Consider the following 25,999-nt stretch of genomic DNA (forward strand, 5'->3'; position numbering starts at 1 on the left):
TGTGACGATTTACCAGGGTTGGTTATAGACCTACATAGATTTCAGTTCTTGACTATTTACCCAGCACGTGTATTCGGTATCGACCTTTTTTTTAAAAAAAAAAAAAAAAAGAAAAAAAAAGAAAAAAAGAAAAAAATATTCCGCTCTTATTGCCCAACCATTTCCCCCGTTATCGATATCGTAGGTCTAATTTTGGAAGCGATGCTTAGCCCCCAGGATCGCTGTGCTGCGCCAATGCACTCAGCCCTGTCAGGCCTCGTAGAGCATCCGCAGCCTCTTACTGGCTGTTTAGCGACAATCGAGCAAGGGTATATGCTGACATTCTGGTTCCCTCTTCTCGACATCAGCTTTAATAACTCAAGCTCACTCGTGAGACTTGGCGGGATGCATATCCTATCAGTTCAAACCATTCTGAAGCAAAATGGCATCTGAAATGAAAACATGTTTTGTTGAGCGCAAAGACGCCATTCAGGTCCACGATCACTGTCCTGAACGGCCTTATGTTGAGTTGGAAGTGCCGCAAGATGCGAAGAGAGTCACTGCCGTTACTTTTGGAGGAACATCTCGCGATCAAGGTCAGTGGATTGGCCTGTTATCATCATTAGGTGTAACTGACATGTCATGAAGGCTGGGCAGACAGATCAGAAGCAGTTTCTTTCACATGGTGGGACGCTTCAGTAAAGCGGCCTGAAGGACGTGGAGATTTGCGAACAATCACAGTCCTTAACAACCGCCTGGCAAATGATGAGCCTCAGCAATGGTCTGACCGATGGACTGTTTTCCATGGCCCTAGACGAAGACTCTGGATTGAGGCACTTCGACCAGGCGATGTCATTCAGTTGATTCCTCGCGCTATGTATATGGCTTGGGTAAACATCATCGACGAGGGAAGCATCAAGATTGAATACGAACCCAAGGAGTTGGAAGAAGAACTTCAAGCCCTACAGCTTACCTCAAATGCTTCGCATTATTCTGGGGCGTTGAGTGTCGAAAAGCAGGACATTCGGCTACTTCATGTTGAGCCAGGGACTTTTGACGATCCGATCCGATGTTCTTTTCGCTTAGCAAGCCTGAAGGAAGTCGAGGCAAAAGGCATCGACTTTCACGCCTTGTCGTATTGCTGGGGAGATCCTACCGGGCGGGAGGAAATTCTTTTATCGAAAGAAGGCGACTGCGACAATGGAAAGGAAGCCATGCCCTTTAGTATTGGAAAGTCTGCTGCCCAAGCACTGCGTCGGTTGAGACTAGAAAGGGAAACCCTGGTCATATGGATCGACGCCGTGTGCATCAACCAAGACGATCTCGAAGAAAGAGCGAAACAGGTTACACTCATGAGTCAGATCTACTCCTTGGCTTCGGTCGTTCACATCTGGCTCGGTGAAGATAACCACGGCGTCGAGGCTTGCTTAAAACTTATCCGAGATATCTGCAACTCAAACTCCGGACTATGCCAAGGCGGCGAGCAATGTTCATGCGCTGGAACAGCCCACTCGACGCCTCTTGAGGAGATTCGGGCGTATGAGCAGAGCAAGAAAGATGAGGGAAAGGCTATCTCATTCAAGGGGATGTTGGAAGTTTTCGACATACACCTAAAGGCATGGACAAGGGAGATTATCGATCTTGCTGGCTGGTATGGAAACACCCAACTATCGTTTCTCATGAGCACTCTTTACGAAAACCCATGGTTTACCCGAGTCTGGGTGATACAGGAAGCTCTGTCAGCGAAACAACCCTTCATCCACTGCTCGGGAGAGCAAGTCCCATGGGAAGAAGTGGTACAAGTCAGCAATTGGCTTGAGAACCCTGGATACTCCAGCCAAAACCCCCATATTGTCTCTCAGCAGATTTCCATGGCAGCTATTTGGAAGACTCTCAAACCAAAGGGCAAGACTACGGAGGTCCCGACAACTCTGATCGAAGCGCAAGATACGAATGAGTTGTCTAGCATTCTGGAAGTATTTCTTTCAGGTCTAGATCTCAAGGCGACTGATCCTCGCGATAAACTGTTTGCTTTGCTCACATTTGCCAACGAGACGCATGACACTACGAAGTTGGATGATTTGATTCGACCCAACTACGACAAGTCAAAGGAGAGAGTGTTTGCTGATTTTACACGCTGGTGGATCAGGGAACACAACTCGGTGGCTATTTTGTCGTCTATCCACTGTCAACCATCACGCACTTGGGTAAAGATTCAAGGACCTGAAGCCCAAGACCTAGTGACGAACCGACCAACGTGGTCTGTTGACAGCAAAGGAAGCTCAAGACGGATTCAAGCAAACTTGAATGCCCGCTTCAAATTCAAAGCAGCAGGCGATACGAAGCCGGATCTTGAGCTTCTAAAGACGGAAGATCCCCTTGTTCTTCGACTTTCAGGACTTCACATTACTGAGATCAGGAGCATCAGCCACGCGCCTATCGAGTATATCTACCCTTACCAAAAGCCTGTGGAAGAGCAAAGCGAATTATCCCAAGTATTCGATAAAATCTTCGATCCCTGTGCTCTGTCACCGTTCTGGTCAAGAAACCTGACTGCAGATGGCTTCAGAACAGAAAGTAACGAGACATGCAACATGAAGTACCTCGACCATATGCGATCCCACTGGAACTACCGTTCGCGAGAACCACTTGAAGTGTTGAAACCAAGTGCTGGTAAAGAGTTAGAGCACTATAAGACGAATAAACTTCCGACGTGTATGGAACCTTGTTTCTTTGTTACGACTTCGGGGTTGTTTGGATTATGTCCTTGGCAGTCGAAGGAGGGAGACTTGATTGTGTTGTTGGATGGAGGGAATGTACCGTATTTGCTGAGGCCTGTTGGGGAGGAGAAGTTTGAGTTGGTTGGGGAGTGTTTTGTCCAGGGGATTATGCATGGAGAGATATTGGAGGGCCTGGCGAAGCTTGGGAACGGGCTTGGGAAGCGGCAAGTTTTCAGTATTGTTTGAGGGTCCATTTTGAGCAAGCAAGAGTTCGCAAATCAACTATTATTTCAAATTCGAGACTTTGATTCTGGAATGCAGGTAGCATAGGTGAAGGTTTAATCAGAAAATTAATCTCGAACGCTATGGATAATGGAGTCACTATACAAAAGATTCTACCACCACAAAGAAAACACAACCCTCACGATCTCAAGTACCTATAGCCATAATATCCCAGAATACTCGTCGAAGTTACAGCCGTCGTCAAGATAAACACCAAACTCGTCACGATGCCCTGCTCAAAGAAACCAAGCTGCGTTCCCTTGAGCTTCCGCTTCATCTCAGGCAGTCTCTTTGTAGCCTCTTGATCCAGCGCACTTAGCTCTCTAGTTGAAGTTGTATTGACAATCTTGTCCAGTTTGCTGTCAGTGGCGGACTTGGTGAGATACTTTGGCTTTAGGCGGGAGAAGAGATCTTGGTGGTAGATGTTGTTGGTCCCAGATTGGGGAGGGATGCCGGATGGTGCGGTTGGAGAATCTGGGCTGTTAGCGTTGATTTGTATGGAAATGTGGTTGGGACTTACAGAGGAGTTTGGTGGGGATGTGGTTGACGAAACTGACGGCTGTATCCACGAATTGGCATAGATACTTGGCCATGGCGGGATTGGTGAAGATATAAGCAGCGGCTAGAGACCCAATACTAGAAAAGTCAGAAATAGTCAACCACATAGAGCTCTTACACTTACTCCCTTGAAGTATCAATAGCATCGTCCATACTCGTAACAGCATGCACAATAAGCGTCGTCTCATCAACCTTTTGGTTAAGCAAATTCGATTCCCTGCTCTCAACATCGAGAATCACTCCATTCGACCCAGAAAGCACAACATGCACAGAATCATCCTTCTCAACCTCTTTCGACAGCGCTGATTTAGGCGCTTTAGTCTTGTTCGGTGAATTAGCCAAGAACTCAGTGCTCTGCTGCACGAGAGCGCGTAGCAAATCCTTCTTGACCCATTCGTTGACGAGAACGACGTCAGGGGCGTAGGGGGCTTTGCCTTGCAGGCTGAAACGTGCTGATACGAGAGCTTTGGCGGCTGCTTGGATATCTGCGTCTCGCTCCACGAATGCTACGACTGGTGCTTCGGGGTCTGATACGAGATGGTCCTTGAGGATTGGGCCGTCTGAGCCGTTTTGAGAGACGCGGATGTGAGGAAGGCTGATGTCTTGTGCTGTGACTTCTTGGTTTGAGACTGTGAAGATATCTCTATCCAGGGACTTGGCAATCAGATCTAGCACGATTTTTGGTGTTTCGCGTAGTGAGTTTTGAGCCTATACTCATTAGTACTCATTTTATCTTATAACAATCAGATGGAACTTACCTGCACAATAATACAGTTTCCTGCCGCAAGAGCTGGCGCTAACGCCGCGATCAATCCATAAAAGAACGCATGATACGCAGGCTCAATGACAACAATACCAATTGGTTCTCGACAAGTAGCATCGTCATGACCCTTCGTAACAGCATACTCATCCTCAGTTGCTTTAACTGGATCAAGCGACTCATGCGCTTCGGCAATGGCCTGCAAAGCAAGCCAATACTCAACCTTTACCTCAGCAGGCTGATGCTTTGTGTCTTTCGCAATAGCATCTTGAATCTGCACAGCTTTATCAGCCAACGCAGTATGAATATTCCGCAATTGATCTTTTCGGTAGAACGGGTTGTGAAGACGCCCGTCGATGGCTGCTGATCTAATTGCTGCGAGTGATTTCGACATTGTGAATAGTGAGAATGATTGGGCACTAAGCTTGTGTTGGATATTGGAGATGTATTGAGATACTTGAGGACCCCTATTTTGTTATGCTAAGAGCTCGAGGGTCAGAGGGACAAGTTGGGGTTGACCCCGGGGACCCCGGATTCTCCGTCGGTTCGGGTGAGGGCGCCTCGGGGTAGCGCTCCTCCACATCCCGAGGTGGAGGTCTCATCAAACGGTAATGCCCCGAATCACCCGGTAGAGTTTGGACGGCAAATGAGAATATGCAACGTCAGTAACTTGACCAATACAGCACGTCTATCAATTCTCGAATTCATCACTCAAACCTGACATCAACATCGCATTCTTCAACATGTCGACCACTACAGTAACTCACACCCAAAACGGCGATTTTCACAGCTCCATCCTCCGCGATTATGAGCTTCACCATTCTCAAGCCCGCGAGGAATCGCCTGATTGTCGAACTTCACCTGTGACGTCTGCAGAGCACCCGGAGTTTGATCTACCGCATCGTCGTGTACCTGAGTACAGGCCGCTTAATCGAGATGCGGCGCATGTCAATGGCGTTCGCGTCTATACCAGCACGGCTGAGAGATTCTTCATCACTGCTATGTTTAGAGGTCTGAATGTCAACGCTGTAAGTAAAGAAATGGTAGTTTGTGAATATGAGCTGATTTTAGAAGAGCGCTGCTCAGTATTGGAGGGCGTCGATTGGGAGGTTTACGGATAAGGTTTGGAAGTATCAGATTGGAGGAGAGTTTTAGATCTGTAGTTATTACGTGAGGGTCGGAGTTTACTATTGAATTTCTTGTTATTGAATCATATATCAGATCTATCGATTATTTCATTTTTTTCAGTCTAAAGTTGTTATATCCTTCTTACACTGCAATTTCTCCTGTAAGAGACAACTGAAGCATGCACACGGAGATCATTCGGATACCGTTTTATACATGGCCCTATTATTTAGACATATATAAAGCTCCATCTAACTTCAAAGTGTTCTCAGAAAGCAACAAAGACTCTCTCAATCTTTTACTGTCTTGATTTACGTATGGCATCGCACTTAATAGAGGGATGCCAAGCATGTGACCAAGACAAACATCATGATTGTATTAACTGTCGTTCTCACGAGAAAATCAAATCTATCTACTCGGAAGCCTTGACACCCTCCATATTTCCATAGTCCTCACCCAACTCCTTACCCCCAACATCAGGCTTCGTCGACGGCAAAAGCACATACAACATCCTCGCCCACTCCGTCTCACTAGTATTCCTCCACGCATGCATAGTCGCCCTCTGCACACAGACATCACCCCTCTTCAAGACCTTCGTATCCCCCGAATCCAGAATAAGCTCAACCTCGCCCTCCAGCACAACACCGTAGTCAAGACTCACAGTGCGGTGCATAGGTGAGACGTGGCCTGGGCACATATCGACATAGCGGAGGACAGTGCCCGTTGAGATGCTGAGCCCTGGTTGGCTGTTTAGGAAGCCTTGGTAGGAGTTTATGTCGGCGTTGTTCGTGAGCTTGGCTGGGAATTCTTTTGTGGCGTAGCCTAGCGCGAAGTGTGCTTTGCCGTCGGGGAGGGCGTAGAAGGGTGCATCTGAGTTGATTGATGTGTCGATTATGGCTTTGCCCTCATCGTTGTGTGTTGTGATGATGCGTTGAGTTTGTCTGAGTTTGCCGTTGAGAGCCATTGTGAAGACTTGTAGTTGACGAATTTAGTATATGGTGGTGACGGCAAATAATTGGCTCTCTAAGTTATTTACTGAAATAGTCTATGAAAGCGTTGTATTCTATTTCTTCTCACCATTTTATGTTAAGTGCCGGATATACGACTCCATTTCTCATACATATCCGGAGCCATACCCCTCGATTTACTCGTCGGGATGTGGAGGACCCTGGACCCAGATCAACCGATGCCGATCGTCCACTCAACCTTTCGCGGGTTCGGCATGAAGTCCTCGGGATAAAATAGTTTAATGATTGATAATACAGGACTAGAATTGAATTGAATGGAACTGTCACTTTTGTCATCTGAACTGCAACGATTTGAATGAATTCATGATTATCCACCGATTCAGAGAAACAAACACGATGGCAGCCACAGACTTTGCTCACCACTTCACTGAGAAGAACATTCCTTTCGGAATAGCTTCCTCTCAGTCCCACAAGACTCCTCAAGCTGTTACTAGACTTGGAAACACTGTGATATTCCTGAATGATCTCGTCGGACAATTATTCAAGGATGTTGAAGGCCTTTCTCAAGGTGTATTTAGCGAGGAGACTCTAAATTCTTTTGCTACTCTCCCCAAGACTGTGCATCAGAATGTCCGAAAGCAAATCCAGCAAGCTCATCAACACAACGGCCTCGATGGTTTTCCTACGAGCAGCAAAGAAGATATCACTGCTGTGACGATGCATTTGCCAGTTGAAATCAAAGACTTTGCCGGTATGAATGACATCTCTGCCCTTCTGAATCAAAACTAATTTTCAAACAGACTTCTCGTGCTCTCTTGATCACGTCATAAATGCAGGGCGTATAGTAGTCAACAACGGAACGCCACCACCTGGTTTTTTCAAGTTTCCAGTTGGATATCAAGGCCGGACCGGTTCCATCGTTGTTTCAGGAACGGACATTGAGCGTCCTTATGGACAGTTCAAGAGCCCTACTGCAGCTGAAGGCGACGATCCTATTACTTATGCACCGTCTCAGAAGGTTGACTATGAGGTTGAACTTGCTGCAGTGGTTGGAAAACCGTTGGCTATGAGGCAGAGACTTCATGCTAAGGATGCTGAGGAGCATATTTTTGGTTTTGTGATTCTCAACGATTGGAGTGGTAAGTACTTAGTCCTCTCTTAAAATCAAACAACTAACAGATTTAGCTCGTGATATTCAAGGTTTTGAAATGTTTCCTCTCGGCCCTTTCAATGGCAAGAGTCTAGGAACTTCCATCTCTCCCTGGATAATCACCCTCGATGCTCTAGAACCCTTCAGAACCAAGGCCCAAGAGCAGAAAGCCATATCGGCCTCATACCTCCAGCATCTTAACCCCTCAACATTCTCAATCACCTTGCAAGTTGACGTCCTGGCAAACAACACGTCCACAAGACTTGGCGTTTGTCCAGTCGAGTCTCTATACTGGACTCCTCAGCAAATGGTTGCGCATTCAGTCAGTTCGGGTAGTGCTCTTAGGACCGGCGATCTTCTGGCCACGGGCACTGTTTCTGGTTCTGAGGAGACGAGCCGAGGTTGTATGCTTGAGTCTACAGAGGGTGGTACCAAGCCTGTTACGTTGAGCGATGGGTCGAAGAGAGGATTTCTTGAGGATGGTGATGTTGTGAGGATAACAGGATCTGTCGGTGGAGATGAGTCGGGTGTTGGATTTGGTGAATGTACTGGCAAGCTTACCCCAGCTCGGCCGTATTGAGCCCATATGTTATAGAATCATCATTTATACAGGATATAAAGTCTTATATCGTTTAAAGTACCTTAATGGTTCCGTCGTATTCTTCCAAATGACTGCTGACTATAGCCATAAACACCTATTCTTAATGTGCGATCCGGGCCCCTATCAAGTTGCTCAGTTAAGACTTGTGGCTGAGAGCTCATATCAGCAGAGAGAACTTAGTGACATAACTCAGTGAAGAATCAAAAGGTTTCTTACTATGAAATGCTAATAAAATATACATAATAAACTTAAGCTCGCTAGTCAACCCTTCTAGCATGAGAAATATCATCCACCCCTCTTCCATACTCAACCTTACTCTTAACAACACCGTAAACAGGAATATCAGAGAACCCAGTCGCGATATGGTTCAGCGTAGGCAACGTATCCCATGTACCAGGTGTAAGATCCAAATCACCACCACTTCCAACCAGCGTCTTCTCAACCTGCCGCTTCGTCGTCTCCAGCCCATTCTCGATAAAGACAGGATACGCGGCATCAGCAACCCCAGGCTGGCCGACTGCAGGCACATATCGGTATAGTAAAAGTCCTTGTTCTTCTGGCAGAGGAGGGGCACCAGGCGGTCCAACAGATGCAGGATGGCCGTTTGTTCCGTTGGCGCCATTTGTGCCGTTGACACCATTTGCATGTCCGTTGGTAGCCTCGCCAAGACCCTCGAGTGTGATGTTGACGAACTCTGCTCCCCGCCAACTACAGCGAATACTAGTGTTGGCTCCCTTCTCCACAACATCGATATCGCAGAAGAGTTTAGGCATACCAAGCTCTTCACGACCGGTGACGATAGGATCAGCCAGGTTCTCCAGAAGAACGGCTAGGAAAGACCCATAGATCTTGCTACCGTCCTTCTTCTCGTACTGAACACCGTGAATCCAAAGACCGAAGAACTTGTAACCTCCCCCGCCAAGCCACTTCATGTCTTTCAACTCAGTGCAGGAGTATGTTGCTTCAGCGACAGTACCGGGCTTGTAGAAGCTGAACCGGTCTGTGGGGAAGAGAGTCTTGAGATATGTAGCAGAAGACTTGAAACGGACCGACCAAGTAGTGAACGAAGAGTCATTGCCGTTATATCGTTGTCCGTGGTAATCTTGTCGAGGACTGGGCATGGGGCCGAATGATACAGGAGACTTCCAGTGGAGGTTCTTGTTCTGAGACCAGAGATGATCTCTGAGAGCCTTTTTGGTGTTGTGCCACTCATCATGGCCGAAGTTGTAGTTCAGGAACTTGTAGACTAGGTGATTGTCAGTTTTGATTGTTCATGGCCGAGGATTAATTGACTTACTGTTGAACTTGGCTCGCGTCTCCTCATCAAGATCCTCGCCTGCTTGCCTGGTGAAGAGCTGCACCATGTGAGCTCTCTCATCTCTGATCTTTTCGTACAGAGAAAGGCGACTGGGGATATCGTCGGCTGTTGTGCCATAGGGGAGCAGGGCCACCAGCGATGCTGCGTCCTCAATGGCAATACCACCACCCTGTCCTTGATCTAGATTGGAGAAATCGTCAGCAATGTCGTGTCAACAAAAGGTGATGGACTTACGAGGTAAGAATGGGTGAGCCGCATCTCCAAGCAAGACAAGTCGATCTTTGTGCCATGTTGGAATACGATCCATATCCAGCAGAGTCCAAAGCTTCAAGTCACTGGCATCGACCAGATTGAGAATAGCGCGAACTCTTGGCTCAAAGTCCTTGTAAACATCTAACAGAAGCTCCTTGCTGCCGCCCTGTCCCCAGCCTATGCATGTTAGCTTTACACTCATATTACAAATGCTTTGGTGACTTACCAGATCCCTTGTTTGCCCCGGAGGTGATACTGCTTGGGTGAATGGCAACAAAGTTCATGACAGTGTTGTTGGAGCAAGGATACATGATGATTCTTCTGTCATCACCCACCCACATCGTCATTGTGCCTGTACGCTCGGCGAAAGGCCTAGTTGTTTCGTCATCGAGATATTTCGAGTGGGGAATCATGAATCTGAAAGCGCTTTTTCCAGAACCATAAGGCTTGATGTCTGTGCCAGTGACGATTGACCGTGTTATCGACTGTTTGTTATTAGTTACCGGATTTGGAAGATGAGGAGACTTCGGCTTCTTACGCTGACACCATCGGCTCCAAGAACCAGATCTCCAGACACTGTAGTGCCATCCTCAAACTTGACAGTCGCCGTTGAGGGATCGACATCGACTACTGGGCTGGATGTCTTGAGAATAGCTGGTGTTCCGGGGCCTTCGCTGGAGGTTGCTTGGCTCTTGAGGTTCTCGTGTAGACTGACGCGATGCGCGAGAACCCATGGCTACAGCATGTTAGAGATTACTACAGTAGAGACACATTGCAACGTACATGCTCCCAAACCGAGAGTGGTCCCTTGAGGTGGTTGTCGAATTTGAGATGTCCACCATGTGTATACTCGGTGACCTGCCAAGTTTCAGCCTGTAGTTCAAATCAATGCATCATTGACCGACTTACGCCTTCAACGCGATTTGCGCCAAAAGTCTCGGGATAAACACCAAATCGCTTCAGAAGTCCATGACTGTTGGGCGCCACGTGAATAGCAGCACCAACTTCACGAGCCAGTTGCGATCTCTCGAATAGCTAAGATACAGAGTATGAGTCAAAGTGGGTATCGTCGAGATAGAGTTTACTTACTGTTACTTTATGTCCTTGTTGGCGGAGACCAAGTGCAGCGGTTAAACCACCAATGCCTTGTAATGTCAGCCTCTGTTCAACAAAATACCTTTTTATTGCTAGAATTACCTGCTCCAACAATAAGAATGTTCAAAGGCCTTGTTTCCGTGTCTTGAGTCATGGTTGCAAGTGAATAATACAATAAAACCCCCAAGAAAAGCGTACTCGGCAGATGTGGATGTCCAAAACCGATGTAACTATTTCGTGCAGCTCTGAACCTAATAAACCCCAAACTCTACAAACCGTCTCATGATCAGCCTTCCCCAGATTCTCCCGCTTCCCCATCCCATCTCCTCCAAGTCCCCGATCTTACTTTGCATCTGGGGTCTTACGCGTTTCGGGACTCGGCCCCACGTAACCGAACGCCCCCCGTATCGGAACCCTCCACCTAAAAAAGTTGGGGTCTCAACCGAAGGGACAATTCGGCGACCACCAGAAATATGGTGCAATTGCGGGGGATTTATCCACTGAGAGCGAAGTGAAATAGGGCCTGTCATACGATATTTTATTACAAGGGCTTTTTTGGTTTTGGTCTTAGCATAACTCAGTTTATCTTTACTATACCAATCATTACAATGCCGAACCCTATCAAGGAGGATATCCATACTGTGGATGAGGAGTCGTTTCCTTACATTTTTGAGCAGAATGCTACTGTTCCCCTCAAGGCAGGCGATGGTTTGGTGAGGCTCAATGTCTATCGACCCAAGGGTGTTGACAAGGTTCCTGTTCTCGTCACATATGGTCCTTATGGAAAGGACATTTGGTATCAAGAGTGAGTTCAATCCTTCTGCTTAGAAAATAACCCCTAACATTGTTGTAGCTTCCATCCCAAGTCATTTAGCGAGGTGAATCCTCAGCACAAGTCCCAGCACTCAGCATGGGAAACTCCAGACCCTGGCTTCTGGACCAAGCACGGCTATGCCATCGTCCGAGCTGATGAGCGAGGCCTCGGCCAATCAACCGGCAAGCTTGATACCATGTCCAGAGGCACCAGCGAAGCCTTCTTCGATGTCGTTGAATGGGCCGCCGAGCAGCCTTGGTCATCCGGCAAAGTCGGTCTTCTCGGTATTAGCTACTATGCCGGAAGTCAATGGCGAGTCGCAGCCCGCAAGCCAAAGGGTCTGAGTGCCATCGTTCCCTGGGAGGGCATGTCAGATTATTACCGTGATCGGTGCCGACACGGAGGAATTCTGTCAAATTCTTTTATCAAGTTTTGGTGGAATCGCCAGGTCATTACGAATCAGTACGGTCGACCTGGTCGGAAGGCTAGGAACTGGGGTCCCGATACCATCGAGGGCGATCTACCTGAAGAAGAGCTCGAGGCCAACAGACAGGATCAGACTATCGATAATCAAGTCAACCGCTTCCGAGATGAAGCCTATTACGCTTCCAAGGAGTACGACATGGGCGATATCGAAGTCCCTCTCCTATCAGTAGGCAACTGGGGTGGTATTCTTCTCCATCTCCGCGGCAACATCGAGGGATACATCCACGCTGGTTCAAAGTTCAAGTATCTCCGTCTCATCACAGGTCGCCACGATCTCCCATTCTACTACGAGGAAGAAGTTGAAATTCAACGAAGTTTCCTCGATGCCTTCCTCAAGGGTGAAGACCGCGTTGGCTGGTCTCAAGAAGGCAAGGTTGCTCCCGTGAGTCTTGTTCTTCGAAAGGGCAACGTTGGCTTCAACGATGCCGAGAAGGAAAAGGCTTATCCTCGAAGAGAAGAGAACGAGTGGCCTATTGCGCGAACTCAGTATAAGAAGCTCTTCCTGACGCCTGAACAAGGTCTCAGCTGGGATGAGCCCAAGACAGAGCGCAAGAAGATTAGCTACAAGGCTCTTGGAACACTAGAGAAGCCCGAGGTGGTCCAGTTTTCAACCCTTGCATTTGAGGCTGAGACGGAGATCACAGGCCACGTTGTCGCTCATCTCAATGTCTCAGTTTCTCCTGATCCTTCTGGCCCTACACCCAGTGACATTGATCTGTTTGTCACACTCCGTCACTTCGACCCATCAGGCCAAGAGGTTTTCTATACTGGCACAGCAGGTGACCCCGTCCCCCTAACGAAAGGTTGGCTTCGCGTGTCGCTCCGCAAGGTTGATTCAGAACACCCTAAGCACCGCGACTGGCTTCCTCATAGAAACTACACCAGCAAGGATGTTCAGCCTGTGATTCAGGGTGAAGTCTATGGCGTTGATATTGAGGTCTGGCCTACGAATGTTATTGTTGATAAGGGAGGTAAGTTGGTGTTTGAGGTGTCGTCAGGGGATACTCAGGGGTCGGGTATTTTCTTGCACAACGATCCGATTGACAGGTAAGCATGAATGTTTGAGACATAGGTGCTCATTGCTAACTGGTTTTTAGATCACCTGAAGTCTTCCAAGGTTCGAATCATATCCACTTCGGACCTAGCCAACAAAACTATATCACTCTTCCTGTGATTCCCAACTAGATAGCACATAAAACAGCATAATAGATTAGTCTTTCCATTAATTCAAAATATCAATTGTGAGACAGCGCGATATTGCAACAAGCCTCCTCCATAAACACAATTCGGTATTAAATGTGCAGCATGGCCGCTCATACACCACTATATAAAACTAGTACCCATAGAATATTAAGCTCGCCCGACACTGGTATACCTGCCATTGGCCACTACGTAAAAGACTAAAGCATATAGACAGCCACCATTACAGCGGCCGCAGCCAATCCACCAACACTGCCCTTCTTGTTGATGCTAGCTCCAGACACGGGGACCTGGGCTGTAGGGGTAGAAGCGGCACCCGAGCCGGTAGGTGCAGCAGCTCCACTGCCTCCCTTGGTCATTGATACAACCGTCAAAGGCTTCTCGGTGCAAGATGTAGTAGGGAGAGCGGATCGTGTGACGATATCAGGGGTCGTTACGGCCGAGGGACAGGAGCTGCAGGTGATTGTTGTAGATGCAGAGTCGGCGGCGTGGACGCCTGATAGGACTTCATATGCTGTTAGTTAAAGGACGTGAGTGAATATGTGTTAAATGGATTATTTACCTGCGAGAGCAGCGATGATAGTAAACTTCATGGTTGCGTTTATGAATGAGTGAAGGTCAAAGAGTGAATGGTGGACTCAGACAATCTAACAATAACGACTCGGCGGGGAATCCAAGCAAATAAAACACAAAAATGATTGATACAAACAGGAATGTCTTTGCACATCCAACCTTTGTTAATGTAATGCCGTCTTCCCAGCACCTCTATCAGCCATGACTATCAATTCCTCGGACCAAACTCATCCCGAAGACTTTCGGCTGCTCGGAGAGATTACCAATTCCCCTGATCAACACCAATTTCCCCAACGCTCAGCCTAAGACAAATTATCCAAGCGCAACCGACACTACCAACATTCTACTCCGTACAAACTGTTGAACTAGACAAACGCGATGTTGTCCGGATGGTGAATATTCCGAGCCTTGTCTCACCAAAACCCACACTATAACTCAATCCTCTCTAGCTCACGGAACCAAAGCCATCCGAGATCCAAACGTCCCACAATTAGAAAACAGCGCGCGAATGATGTTCAGCGCTAGTTTCGAACTATTAACTACGGGTTCAAAAGTTGCCGGGCTGAGAGTCCCTGGCGATCATCGAAACATGCCCGATTCGGTAATCTGTTTGAGCCATGACGTCTTGATTCGGCAATTGGGTTGCTTCATTTTGTTTGAGGTGGATGTTTCTTAGGGCTGAGACTTGGGCGGTGCGATACTTTGGGGTATTCGGCTCTTGTTTGGTTGGGTTTGGGGGGGAGATTGGATGGCGGGAAGATCGGAGCGGAATGGTGAGATGCCGAATCGTGATGTTGTGAGTCTAGGGAGATTGAGGCTGTGGATCGAGGGCGGGGATATTATTCACAATTACAGTCGAGGCATCATGAGGGCCTAATGTTGTTACTAGCAAGTTTGGCTGGGTAAGTATATCTACCTGCAGTGGTGATAAAACAATCACATATTTATAACCTGTCGCATCCAATTCACTCTTTCAGAACATCACCAATCTCATCATTCTCTATCATCAAACCCTCCAAGCCTTACTCATCATGTACTTCTCTTCTGCCCTTCCTCTATTGGCCGCTGGCCTAGCCTCCGCTGCTCCTGTCATTGAGAAGCGTGCCTCTCAGATCAACGACGGAGTCATCCTCAACTACGCTCTTACTCTGGAGCATCTCGAGGATAATTTCTATCGTCAAGGTCTCTCCAACTTTACGGAGAAGGACTTTGCGGATGCTGGTTATGACTCCACATTCTACAACAACATCAAGAAGGTCTCTTCTGATGAGACTGCTCACGTCGACTTTATCACCAAGGCTCTCAAGGGTATGTCTTGATCAATAACTATAATATGTACAAGTCTTCTAACATATCTAGCTGCCGGCGTCACACCCGTCGAGGAGTGCACATACTCCTTCGGTGTCACAGACGTCAAATCCTTCCTCGCAACCGCCTCCGTCCTCGAAGGCGTCGGCGTCTCAGCTTACCTCGGCGCCGCAGCCGACATCATGAGCAAGACGTACCTCACCGCCGCCGGATCCATCCTCACCGTCGAGGCCCGTCACTCATCCTACATCCGCGGTGCTCTCAAGCAGGTCCCCTTCGCCCAGCCCTTCGATGCTCCTCTGAGCTACAACGAGGTGTACTCTCTTGCTTCAGGCTTCATCACCGGCTGCCCCAAGGAGAACCCTGCTCTGCCCGTCAAGGCTTTCCCTGCTTTGGCTGCTGCTGCTTCGAGCAGTGAGATTAAGACTGGTGATACTGTTACGCTTCAGACTCCTGGTTATACCCTCGAGGGCGCCAAGGGCCAGGGAGTCTATGCTGCTTTCATCGCTGTCACTGGACCTACCTTTGTTGAGGCCAAGGCTGTTGATGGTGGTTTCTCTGTTGAGATTCCCGAAGGCTTTGCTGGACAGACTTATGTCGTCCTTACTGGCTGCAAGGATGTTGTCTCTGATGACACCGTCGCCGCTGGTCCTGCCATCATTGAGGTGAGTTGATGGAATGAATAGAAGCATTCAAATATACTAACACTTATACAGATCTCCAGCTAAATCTGCTATGCTTCGAAGTACTTTTGAGGTTTGATAAGGTCTGCGGAGGAATGGTAATGGCTTGTGAGAATGGCAGTCTAATAAGGACGATTCTAATGTATATAATTAATTTGTCGCTGAATGAACATGTGTATAGTACACGTTTTGTACACGAACATCTAAATCAATCAGTCTCTTATTTATCTCACGCTTTATATCAAGAGTTCCAACACTTTGACCTGACCCAAATCTTCTTATGCCGCCGCTGTCGCAAGAGTCCTCGGCCATGATCCAAAAGTAAACTGGCTATTACACATATTCGTCAACTCCCACGTCTCAGCCTTGAGCTCACCATAAACACCCTCATCCTCCTCATCACCCACCGCGCCCGCCACAAACAGCGCTGACATGAAGTGATCATCCGTAGCATGAGCATCTCTGTAAAAAGGATGCTTCATCAACCTCGTCATCGCGCGTCTCAATTTCGGGCCACTATTATTCTTGATGACATCCTCGACAGCCTGTCGAAACTCCAGGGCCCACGCCTCGGGTGGTTTCTCTTGCGCAAAGTTATCAGAGTAGTATAGAATAGGCGCCCAGATGTTGCGGTAGAGATTATGTACTGCACCGCCGGAACCGATTATGAGATAGTTTTCTTTTCGCAGAGGACGAAGAGTCTCGCCGACGCGTAGATGGTAGTGAGGATCGAAGCGCGCGTTCATGGAGATGAGTGTTGTCGGTGGGCAGCCGTTGGGGAACATGCGGATGAGGATGAGGTATGTATCGTGGATCCAGTCGAACTCGGTATTTCCGGAAACGTTGAAGCCGGCGTCTTTGAGGAGGGAGATGCATCGCTCGCCGGTCTCGAGGTCCGGGTTGAGTTCGTAGTCGACGTATTTTGATGGGTGGACGTATGCGACGGGGGATTTGCCTGGTTTGGGGTTCATGGCGACCTGCATGCGATCGCCTTCAGCGTCCCAATGAGCGCCCTAAAGATAACTAGCAGTCAGTCAATTGATTACTGTTCGATTCGGTTGAAGACATACCATCATAATAACACCCTTGATGTTGTTGGCCAACGCTTGATCACCGGCCTTCTTCCAATAATCGGCGGACTCAGACTCTTCTCCCAGCATCATGGTAGACCCGTGGGAGAAGAAGTGAACTGGTGATAGATTGGCTTTCATGATGTCAGTGGATTTGTCTAGAACCGATCAAAGAAACATACCCATTCTGGGACAAGTGTGAGTTATCTATATATTTATCAACGTTGCCATGAATCAATTGCCGAGATTGCAAGTATACAAGTATAGGGTGATTAAATCTCCATCGGGATGTGGAGGAGCCCCCTAACCCCCCCAATTTTCGTATCCCCCTCAAATCACGACCCTCCCAATACAACACCAAACCATCCCGGATCTAGCATCGCCTCTCCCCCCGTAGCCACCCCCGCAAAATGCGACCTTGGATTTCCCCGCGGATTCTTTGTCATGTCCGAGCCGAAGGGAAAAAACAACACAATTTCCCCCTGCTCCTCACTCACACACGCTCTCTCTCTTTCTCCTCCACGTCCCGATTGCCTATCTCGCTCTCCACTTGCACGACCAGTCTCACTTTCTCTCACTATGTCGACGACTCAACCTGGCATGTTCCAGTGCGGTTCGTGCAAGAAGAATTATAAGCGTCTTGATCATCTAGCGCGTCACGTGCGATCCCGTATGTGTGCATCTTCCATCATTCACTTGACTCAGTGCTTGTTGCTCACTTGTGTTACCTAGATACACAGACCAAACCCTACAAGTGCCATGTTTGTCCAAAGGCCTTTACAAGACCGTTAGTCTAGTCTAGCCCCTCGTGTTATCCTCGCATCGCTCACTAACGATGATCAAGGGACCTCCTGAAAAGACATGTTGCTGGCCATGGCTCACAGGCTGGGGATAGCTCTGTAGCTGAACAACCGCGTTACATGCCAGGCAGGGTCAGTAAGGCTTGCAAGGCATGTTCTACCAATCACCTGCGCTGTAGTGACGAGAAACCCTGTCGTCGATGTCAAGAGAAAGGCATCGAGTGCAAGTGGAACGACTCCATGGAGCTGGACTCAGACTTTCAGTCTGAGGAGCAGCAGCAGGATGAGGCTATCTTCTCTCAAGATGATGCCTCTTCGTCCATGGCTGCGTTCCCTGATCATACTAGTATTGGGTCAACGTCGGCGTCATCTGTCATGGAGCAGCCTTCACTGGATATGCTCACGCCGCAGACATCACATAGCCTCTTCCAGAATCTTGGTAAGTCTACAAGACACCGCACCCAGGTACGGGGCTCACTGTAATTAGATCCCTCCATGAACACCAACATCGATCCCCTCTTCTTCCCTCTCCCCGATCTCAACCTTCTATCAGGAGGCTGGGCTAATCCTGACGCCAACGACGTCGACATGTACACATACAATCAACTCGATGACATAGACCTCCGGTTCCTTGACTCATACAACACAAGCATTCCCTTCGAAGTCAGAAGTATACAGCCTACTCCCCGAGGAGCTCAAACACCGCGCGCCGCATCGCATACCGATCCCGGTGAGCCCGCTGCCATGTGTACTGAGGCCTTTCAAAATTCTCACTGGAAGTTTCGACCAAATGCCAAAGACCATGCTGGTGCAGAGGAGCATAATCTCTCCCTTCCCGCCACAGACTCTGCCTACCCTTCGCCCGAGTCTGGTGTGGCCTTGGACTCAAACACAAGAGTCACCTCTGCCAAGTTAGAAGGACCAGCTCGTGACAGGATACTCATGATGGTCGTCAACAGTTGTCGCTCGGATCACCTCTCGAAAGCAGTGGCGTCCTTCCCCTCTGCTGAGCTGTTGGACACCTTACTTCAGTACTACCTCACATCCCCCGTCACGCATGCCACGTCATTCATCCACGCAGCTTCTTTCAACCCCAACGAGAAGAGACCTGAGCTTGTCGCTGCCATGGCTGCCTGCGGCGCAGTCTTGACTTCTGACCCTGCTTTGTCAAAGCTCGGCTATGCTATACAAGAGTGCTTGAGGATAGCTGTCGCCAAACATGTAAGTCCTCTACTCCCCGTCCTCACGATCCCAGACTGACCTGTCGCTAGTGGGAACAGGATAACACTCTCGTCCGCGATCTCCAACTCACCCAAGCCTTCGTCATCACCCTCGAGATGGGCATCTGGAGCGGTCTGCCCCGCAAGGTCGAGATAGCAGAGAGCTTCTTCAACCCTGTGCTTACCATGATGCGCCGCGATGGAAAGTTCAAGAGATCAGTATACTCCCAGAGCAAGACCATGCAATCACCAGGTCTTGTCTCTCGGGAAGAATGGTTTCAATGGGTAGAGGACGAGTCCTTCAAGAGGCTTGCCTTCAGGATGCTGTCTCATGATGCCAACACTTCCGCTGCGCTGCTGGTCAGCCCTTCGGTGTCGTATGCCGAGATCCTTCTGCCGTTCCCAGAACATGGGGACCTGTGGACTGCTGCGTCGCCGGAACAGTGGAATTCACTCAAGGCCTCGCGCCGACAAGATGAGCCGCTTTTCGTTGCAGATGTCATTGATGATCCTGATATTCTCAACAACCATACTGACTCTGTTGACATATATGTAGCTATCATGGCTGTCCTCTCTTGTACATGGACTATGTGCTGGGAGTATCTCCAAATCTCATCCCTCCAGCGATCCCGACCTCGACGCTGGAACACCCTCGTCACAGAGATGCGGAAAGACGAACTACTCAAGCTCCTTGGACACCTGAAACTCAGCTTGTCCGCCGACACCTCCGCAGACCCCGAGATCCAAATGCGCCTGGAACTCGCCCTTCTGCACCTCCACATGCCCTTCGAAGACATCCAGATTTTCGCAGGCATGGAAGGTCCTGAACGAGCACGCGCAGTCTATCCCACAGTCCGCGACTGGGTGAAAAGCGAAGCCGCCCGCCACACAATATTCCACGCCGCTCAGATCATGCATATCGCCAAACACTCACCCCGCGGTTCGATGCGCGGCCCCATGGCCATAATTCTGTACCACGCGAGTCTCGCGTTCTGGGTATACGGCCTGTTATCCGACCAATCCAGCTTGTCCCGAGCACTGAGTCAGAATGTTTACCTCGACGAACCAGATAGTATAGCACTTCAGAGATTCAAAGGTTTCGGACAGGGTCAGCCTTGTATACGGTGGAGAACGGAGATTCGGAATGAGGGGGAGGTTGTGATAAGTGTGCCGCTCTCTCAGCCTGATAAGGTCATGGAGGCGGTCATGGGGATTGTGAGGAGTAATTTTACGGGGATGCCGGTGCCGCATCTTACGGAAAAGTTGGTGCAGCTAATGGGAGAGTTGGAGAATTCGGCAAAAAGGAAGTTGGATGCATGATACCCGCCTCTAATGGTTAATATGTATTTATATCGTGTCTGGAGTCCAGAACATATGATGCTATGCAGATGCCGCCTTTCTCCTCTTACTTGACACGATTACTCTAAACTGCTAAGTGCAAGCCAGTAGACTTCACATGATGTGTTTGTGCTAAAACTTGTGAAAGTATTGCATTTCTAGCTGAAATGTGCTCCAATGGCGGCTGACGGTACTCCTAGCGAGACATTGTTACACAATCACGCTACACGTAGAGTATGTGGACATTCACATCTCAGGTCTGCATTCACCAGGAACAGGGGGTAAATGGTTGGTAATTTTACTTCATTTGTTTGATTATCTTTCCGCCTGAATTCTTTCCTCAAACTCCGTAACTTTGCTTACTGGGGAGGGACTAGTCACTGTTAGCAGATATCCAAACCTGAACATTGTCAATACTCACCGAAGACGAGAGTGCCGTTGTCATTGCCGATGCACTCAGCGAGGTTGAGGTCAGCCTCGACGGGGTCACCATCAACGGGGTTGAGAAGAGCGCGGAGGACAGGGACGTTGTCGTCGCCCTCGAGTGAGAAGGTGATGTCAGAAGCAGAGCCAGAGAAGCCTTAAAGTCATGGTTAGCACGCTAGAAATATGCCTGAGATACTTGTTGACTTACCCTCGCCACCCCAGTAGAAAGCACCGTCGTTGTTGCCGATGTAGTAGTCGAGATCAAGGCGAGACTCTTGAGGCTCACCATCAGCATCGTTGCACTGAGCGACGAGGATGTGACCGTCCTCAAGCTCGATGTCAGAAGAGCTCTCGTGGAAGTTGACCATTTTGGCTGATGTGAATTTGAATGAAGCAAAGAAGTGTGATGTGGAGTCGTAGATGCAGGAGTAATATCAAGCTGTGTGAAGAGTCAAGGACTATATATATATCTCTTATTGACAGTGATTCGCGAGAGGCCTCGCGTATGCGCCTCCGCACAAAAGCCAAGACCCTCCAAGACCGAGTGAACCGCGAGAAAAGGATTTTGAAGCTGCCACGACTGCAATGCACATGCAATGCAGACCAAGAGCCCACTTCGTACAAGGACCCCTGAATATCCCATCTCCATCCAAAAGCGCGCGGTTGACGAGGCCCCGCTTAGGCGTATACACAGCTCGGCACAACGGGCATTGGATGTGAGAAGCTGTTTGACTAAGGAGGCCTCTTCCTGTAGGAGTTCTACGGTGTTGAAATGTGTTTCACAACATTATAGGACTTTTGTTGATGGTGGTGGTGAGCTTACTGTGCTGTAGTGGGGAGTTGTTGTTAGGGGGCTGTGCGGTGAGCAGAGGGGGTCTTGGCAGTGGGACGCAATCCAATTATCGATAAAACCTTGGCGTGAAGAAAGTCTTGGCTTGAGGGGTTCCGATTACCGTGGACCGGGTAGGGACAGTACTTGTGTATGACAATAAATATGAGACCACTTTTATGTTGACAATATTACGAGAGGACAAATAGACACGAGACTTGAAGTGGGTCAGATTAGACACATTGATCGGGTCAATTTGTGATAAGATAACAATGGACTACTCATTCCATCATGACAACTAATGGCAAAACCTTTGACGGCACAGACTAGTAACCCTGCCATCGAAGAACCTGTTCTGCCGTAGCAATTCTCATACGCTTTCCATACATCCAAAGAGGAACAGTCAGCAGAGAAAAGATACCCATCAGCATACCGAAAATTCCAAAAGGCTCTGCAGCTCCGCTCTTTTGAACCCAATCAGCCACAAAGAACGTCCAAGCAAACGCGATAATGGACCGCAGGATTGTGACCATGGTGAAGCAATCTGCTGCCAGGGAGTGATAAGAGTCGATCAACTATAAGCTGTTAGTACGCACAGAAAAACAACGTGAGAATGGTATGAGACTTACATAGTTGAATCCAACAGATGGAACCTGCATCAGACCAAAACTGACCATGCCATAGCCAACTTGGAGTCCAACCCAAGTATGCCCTCCAGGGTTCTTGGCGCAGAATCCAAACACCAGAAATCCACAAGTAGCGATGAACAGAGGGAAGAAGAGAGTTGGCAATCGATCCTCAGACTCGGCCACGCCGTTTCGCGTCTTGCTGGCCTTCTTGACAAGTCTGCCATCAGCAAGCATGTGCGTGTACACATAACCGATCACGCCGCCAATGACAGCACCAATGTTGATCAGACCAGCATTAGCCTTCCAAAGATAAGGCGGGCTCGCCATAATCTGAGGCCCGATGGTCGAAATAGTGACGATACCACCAACAAGCCCAGCATAGTGAAGCATCACCACCCAAGTACCAGGGAAGGCGAGAGTCTTCCAGGGCTGGATGAATTGCTTTAGCAGACTTCCCCGAGGCTTGTTGAAGCCCAAAGACTGGACGTAGCCGTAGGCCGAGTACGTGATGTGCTGTTCACCCCCGGTGACGGACTGCTTATCCTCGACGTGCTCGTTCTTGCCAAACTGGGCATTCTTTTCGGTCTCGGGATCTGTTACGCCTTCAACGGGTGCGCTTCGGATATATAAGGTTTCGGGGACGAAGAAGATGGCGCCGACGAGGCAGGTAGCGGAGAGGGCGAGACAGACCCAGAAGATGGCCTTCCAGCCCTGTTGGTAGACGATGTATCCTCCTGTGATGCCACCTGTAAGAGGTCCGACGACTAGCATGATGGTATAGACGGCCTGTCACAGAATATCAGTCCTTAGTTGTTTGTTAGTGTTGGAAAAGATGCTTACCATGGCTCGTCCACGCTGATGAATAGGGAACATATCTCCAATAAGCGCGGGAGCAACAGTGTCTGCAGCCGCACCTCCAATGCCCTGGAAGATGCGAGCAACGAGGAGGGACTCATACGAAGTGGCAAGCGCACACCAAAGAGTGCAGAACGTGAGTATGGCCGTGGCGATGATGAGAACAGGTCGTCGTCCCATCCAGTTGGACAGGGGAACCCACCAGATATTGGCCGCACCGATGAAGAGAATGTTGACCTGTGGTCTTATCAGCATTGAACTCCGGCCAGTGGGATAAGGGAGAAACTTACCGCAATCAACTTGGTCAGTTCAGATATCGTTCTCGGATCCTTCGGAAAGAACATGGGCCAGAGGTTAAAAGCAGGCGCAATGACACCGCTTGTGTAGTTCGCGACGAAGCCATACAATGAGGCAACGCACAGAGCAGCGATTTTATGCCATGTCGGTAAATTGAGGGGATCTCGAGGATCATCCGTCATATGGCCGCTAACAACCACATGGCCTGCATCTTCCTGCTCCCCTTTTTTTACCATTAGTCTCGAGATCTCCACGCGTCAAGGGGGCAGGAATTCTCACGGTGGATCTGGACTGTGCCAGGAGGTGTCGCAACCTCGACTTCAAGCGAAGACAGGCCAAAGGCTTCTTTGAAAGAGACCATCTTGTGAAATGTTGCAGTTAGGGGTGATGTTTTTGGAATTTTTAGTCGTAGGCCATGGTCAATTAAGTACTCCTCACTCCCCAGTCCTCCTCCACGTTACCCCGGATTACCCCATGGGACCTGTGAAAGTCTGTAACCGAGATGCAATCTAGATCACTAGGGTGTCAGCCGCACGAACCAACCAGATAGATCAGATACTTTGGTGGCGTTACAAGCTTAGCTTGATCTGGGAGTGTTCAGTTGGTGGTTTTGGTGATGGCGTCGGGGTACCCTCCACTTTCCCGGTGGCCCTCTCGGGACGTGGGATGTTGGTGATGGAGGATGAGGGGAATGTTGCATTTGGACTTCACATCCTAGGTAATAACCAGCTCAAAATCGATCAAATTAATGGAGTTAGTTTGGGAGAAATACCGTTGCGAGGCCGATGATCTGATATGGCATGGGTCTATTCGATAACTAGAGTTTCGGTGTCTACATAGTGTATCTCCAGCTGTAGCGGTGCAGTTAACTATCTTGGCATGATCACTAACCCTCATCGCATCTCTTGTCTATCCTACACAGAAACTATAAGCAAAGCGACCAGAAAATCGGTCACAGTAACCCAGCCAGTACTCATCGAGGGAGTCAGACTCTTAATCTTGCACTCCCGAAACATCCGCTGGATTGCGGGTTTTCCATCCGTTTTCGGGTCTTCCATAAATCATCGGGTTGTCCGCTCGTCACGTCGATCGTCGCCAAGAACAATTGTTACGCCACGGTTTTGACTTGAATAGGACCCCCGGTCCTCCGATAAAGTACTAGGAAACTCACGATGTTGCAACGTCTTCCCTCTATAAATCCTGGACTGGTATTCATGCTCTTTTCTGTCTCGTCCTAGCGTGAAGCTCTCGGCCTTTCCATCTCGAGGACTCTGATCTTCTAGTTGGACTGGCCGGGTCCTGTGTATAGCTACAAGCTACAAGGAGAAGAGAATGATCCTCTTGTACGGTATTTGTATCTCTTAATCAAGAAATAAAGGAATAAAGTGACACGCCAGGCTCGTCCTTGGCTTGTACAGGAGGATGACTTGAGCAATTGGAATCCATAGTCAGACCTGTCAAGTGCCGAATTGTTAGCCGTGACTGGCTTTGGAGAAAATCGTCGTGCACCCTGGCTTATCCCCGCTCATGATATGCATTTTCCTTGGTACCCAGAGCATTCATCAACACCTACCATTATCCTGCGCCAGGCGAACCCCCTGTCATCGCTTCAACCAATCCTTTGCTTCCTCCGGACCCAAACCTCTTTATCCGTAGACAAATCGTTCTTCTCTTTTGTATCGTTGCATTCTGTTCCTCTGATATCCCTGATATCCACCTCCCAGGTCTTGAGTCTGTAGTTCCCCCGATCTGACATGCCAGTGAACAGATCAAAAGACCAACCATGGTTTGGACATAACACTCCAGCGCTAAGTACAACTCCAAAGTCTTCAATGTCGAACGGCGTCCCTTTTGAAAGAGGGTATTGGCTATGTGGACATGACTACCCTTGTTAGCCCCTGCAAACAATTTACTTATCAACATTTGCTCACATGGTCGATTGCATGGAATTTGCCTTTGTATTGAAACACAAGCACCTGGTTCACAAGTGCCTCCAACGTAGAATCATCACCGACGGGAACTTCTTTTGACGAAGAGACGTCTTCCTTTGGTATGTGGAATGCTTTGCAGCCTGGTATTGATTTTCCGTTACACAGGCGATGTTTTGCCAAGTTGCCCGCATCATCGTCTACATCTGGAAATGATGATGTATGGCCTACAAACGTCCATTGAGCCCCTTGTCGGGAAAATGGGTTGAAGAAATTCATTTTGATAGAGGTACTTGGTCACTCAGCGATTTTACTCCGAGCCAAAAGTCGAAAAATTGCTCTTATCATGGCGCGGAACAAATTCCTCTTGGACATGTGACATATCACGTGGACGGAACCAGAACGAGTCACTCTGCAAACAAATCTTGGCGATAAACTATCAATAGAGTCATTTATTGAATATTCATTCCTATATGATATGAATAGTTTCAGTATCGTATTTTTCTCAAATAGCGCCATGATATATCGAAAGGTTCCAAAAATTTCCCATAGTCAAGAAAGATCTGCCGCTTCTCATCCCCCAGCTCGTTCTTGTGAGCTAGATATGTTATTTCCAGTTAAGATTGTGGTGAAAGCTTAAATAATCATAGAGAGTTTAGACCCAGCTCATGAATGACACCGTTCGTCCTGGTTGTGCGTCTGGTGGCAATATCATGGCTCTAGAGTATTAATATG

The 25,999-nt window shown here is 48.6% G+C and overlaps 14 protein-coding genes across 14 annotated transcripts; 6 read left to right on the forward strand and 8 right to left on the reverse strand.

Moving 5' to 3' along the window:
* Positions 1-421: 421 nt before the first annotated feature.
* Positions 422-2,945, forward strand: FMAN_10072 (uncharacterized protein; the record flags this gene model as incomplete). The annotated part of the gene is made up of 2 exons (XM_041820706.1): positions 422-575; positions 628-2,945. The coding sequence occupies 2 exons, from the start codon at positions 422-424 to the stop codon at positions 2,943-2,945; spliced, it is 2,472 nt and encodes an 823-aa protein (XP_041686560.1).
* Positions 2,946-3,120: 175 nt separating this feature from the next.
* FMAN_10073 (uncharacterized protein) lies at positions 3,121-4,693 on the reverse strand (the record flags this gene model as incomplete). The annotated part of the gene is made up of 4 exons (XM_041820707.1): positions 3,121-3,455; positions 3,502-3,617; positions 3,664-4,247; positions 4,298-4,693. The coding sequence occupies 4 exons, from the start codon at positions 4,691-4,693 to the stop codon at positions 3,121-3,123; spliced, it is 1,431 nt and encodes a 476-aa protein (XP_041686561.1).
* Positions 4,694-5,042: 349 nt separating this feature from the next.
* Positions 5,043-5,454, forward strand: FMAN_10074 (uncharacterized protein; the record flags this gene model as incomplete). Its single annotated transcript, XM_041820708.1, has 2 exons — positions 5,043-5,327; positions 5,374-5,454. 2 exons carry the CDS (start codon positions 5,043-5,045, stop codon positions 5,452-5,454), a joined length of 366 nt encoding a protein of 121 aa, XP_041686562.1.
* A 382-nt stretch (positions 5,455-5,836) lies between these two features.
* On the reverse strand, positions 5,837-6,388 carry FMAN_10075 (uncharacterized protein; the record flags this gene model as incomplete). Its single annotated transcript, XM_041820709.1, has 1 exon — positions 5,837-6,388. One exon carries the CDS (start codon positions 6,386-6,388, stop codon positions 5,837-5,839), a length of 552 nt encoding a protein of 183 aa, XP_041686563.1.
* Positions 6,389-6,788: 400 nt separating this feature from the next.
* On the forward strand, positions 6,789-8,122 carry FMAN_10076 (uncharacterized protein; the record flags this gene model as incomplete). The annotated part of the gene is made up of 3 exons (XM_041820710.1): positions 6,789-7,143; positions 7,193-7,531; positions 7,578-8,122. 3 exons carry the CDS (start codon positions 6,789-6,791, stop codon positions 8,120-8,122), a joined length of 1,239 nt encoding a protein of 412 aa, XP_041686564.1.
* Positions 8,123-8,400: 278 nt separating this feature from the next.
* FMAN_10077 (uncharacterized protein) lies at positions 8,401-10,962 on the reverse strand (the record flags this gene model as incomplete). Its single annotated transcript, XM_041820713.1, has 9 exons — positions 8,401-9,389; positions 9,441-9,641; positions 9,696-9,890; positions 9,940-10,198; positions 10,252-10,449; positions 10,497-10,571; positions 10,623-10,748; positions 10,803-10,858; positions 10,911-10,962. The coding sequence occupies 9 exons, from the start codon at positions 10,960-10,962 to the stop codon at positions 8,401-8,403; spliced, it is 2,151 nt and encodes a 716-aa protein (XP_041686565.1).
* A 454-nt stretch (positions 10,963-11,416) lies between these two features.
* FMAN_10078 (putative hydrolase, CocE/NonD family) lies at positions 11,417-13,293 on the forward strand (the record flags this gene model as incomplete). Its single annotated transcript, XM_041820714.1, has 3 exons — positions 11,417-11,613; positions 11,662-13,155; positions 13,206-13,293. 3 exons carry the CDS (start codon positions 11,417-11,419, stop codon positions 13,291-13,293), a joined length of 1,779 nt encoding a protein of 592 aa, XP_041686566.1.
* Positions 13,294-13,508: 215 nt separating this feature from the next.
* Positions 13,509-13,901, reverse strand: FMAN_10079 (uncharacterized protein; the record flags this gene model as incomplete). Its single annotated transcript, XM_041820715.1, has 2 exons — positions 13,509-13,813; positions 13,871-13,901. The coding sequence occupies 2 exons, from the start codon at positions 13,899-13,901 to the stop codon at positions 13,509-13,511; spliced, it is 336 nt and encodes a 111-aa protein (XP_041686567.1).
* A 1,011-nt stretch (positions 13,902-14,912) lies between these two features.
* Positions 14,913-15,917, forward strand: FMAN_10080 (uncharacterized protein; the record flags this gene model as incomplete). The annotated part of the gene is made up of 3 exons (XM_041820716.1): positions 14,913-15,189; positions 15,241-15,854; positions 15,906-15,917. 3 exons carry the CDS (start codon positions 14,913-14,915, stop codon positions 15,915-15,917), a joined length of 903 nt encoding a protein of 300 aa, XP_041686568.1.
* A 233-nt stretch (positions 15,918-16,150) lies between these two features.
* Positions 16,151-17,083, reverse strand: FMAN_10081 (putative aromatic ring-opening dioxygenase family protein; the record flags this gene model as incomplete). The annotated part of the gene is made up of 2 exons (XM_041820717.1): positions 16,151-16,885; positions 16,943-17,083. 2 exons carry the CDS (start codon positions 17,081-17,083, stop codon positions 16,151-16,153), a joined length of 876 nt encoding a protein of 291 aa, XP_041686569.1.
* A 438-nt stretch (positions 17,084-17,521) lies between these two features.
* On the forward strand, positions 17,522-20,282 carry FMAN_10082 (uncharacterized protein; the record flags this gene model as incomplete). The annotated part of the gene is made up of 5 exons (XM_041820718.1): positions 17,522-17,612; positions 17,675-17,729; positions 17,787-18,181; positions 18,230-18,963; positions 19,014-20,282. 5 exons carry the CDS (start codon positions 17,522-17,524, stop codon positions 20,280-20,282), a joined length of 2,544 nt encoding a protein of 847 aa, XP_041686570.1.
* Positions 20,283-20,659: 377 nt separating this feature from the next.
* On the reverse strand, positions 20,660-21,094 carry FMAN_10083 (uncharacterized protein; the record flags this gene model as incomplete). Its single annotated transcript, XM_041820719.1, has 3 exons — positions 20,660-20,673; positions 20,722-20,880; positions 20,935-21,094. The coding sequence occupies 3 exons, from the start codon at positions 21,092-21,094 to the stop codon at positions 20,660-20,662; spliced, it is 333 nt and encodes a 110-aa protein (XP_041686571.1).
* Positions 21,095-21,881: 787 nt separating this feature from the next.
* On the reverse strand, positions 21,882-23,697 carry FMAN_10084 (uncharacterized protein; the record flags this gene model as incomplete). Its single annotated transcript, XM_041820720.1, has 5 exons — positions 21,882-22,130; positions 22,185-22,970; positions 23,025-23,276; positions 23,330-23,559; positions 23,616-23,697. The coding sequence occupies 5 exons, from the start codon at positions 23,695-23,697 to the stop codon at positions 21,882-21,884; spliced, it is 1,599 nt and encodes a 532-aa protein (XP_041686572.1).
* Positions 23,698-24,945: 1,248 nt separating this feature from the next.
* Positions 24,946-25,543, reverse strand: FMAN_10085 (uncharacterized protein; the record flags this gene model as incomplete). The annotated part of the gene is made up of 2 exons (XM_041820721.1): positions 24,946-25,218; positions 25,268-25,543. The coding sequence occupies 2 exons, from the start codon at positions 25,541-25,543 to the stop codon at positions 24,946-24,948; spliced, it is 549 nt and encodes a 182-aa protein (XP_041686573.1).
* Positions 25,544-25,999: the final 456 nt, after the last annotated feature.

This window comes from Fusarium mangiferae (assembly GCF_900044065.1).
Source record: "Fusarium mangiferae strain MRC7560 genome assembly, contig: FMAN_scaffold011, whole genome shotgun sequence".
In the NCBI taxonomy this organism is placed as follows: domain Eukaryota; kingdom Fungi; phylum Ascomycota; class Sordariomycetes; order Hypocreales; family Nectriaceae; genus Fusarium; species Fusarium mangiferae.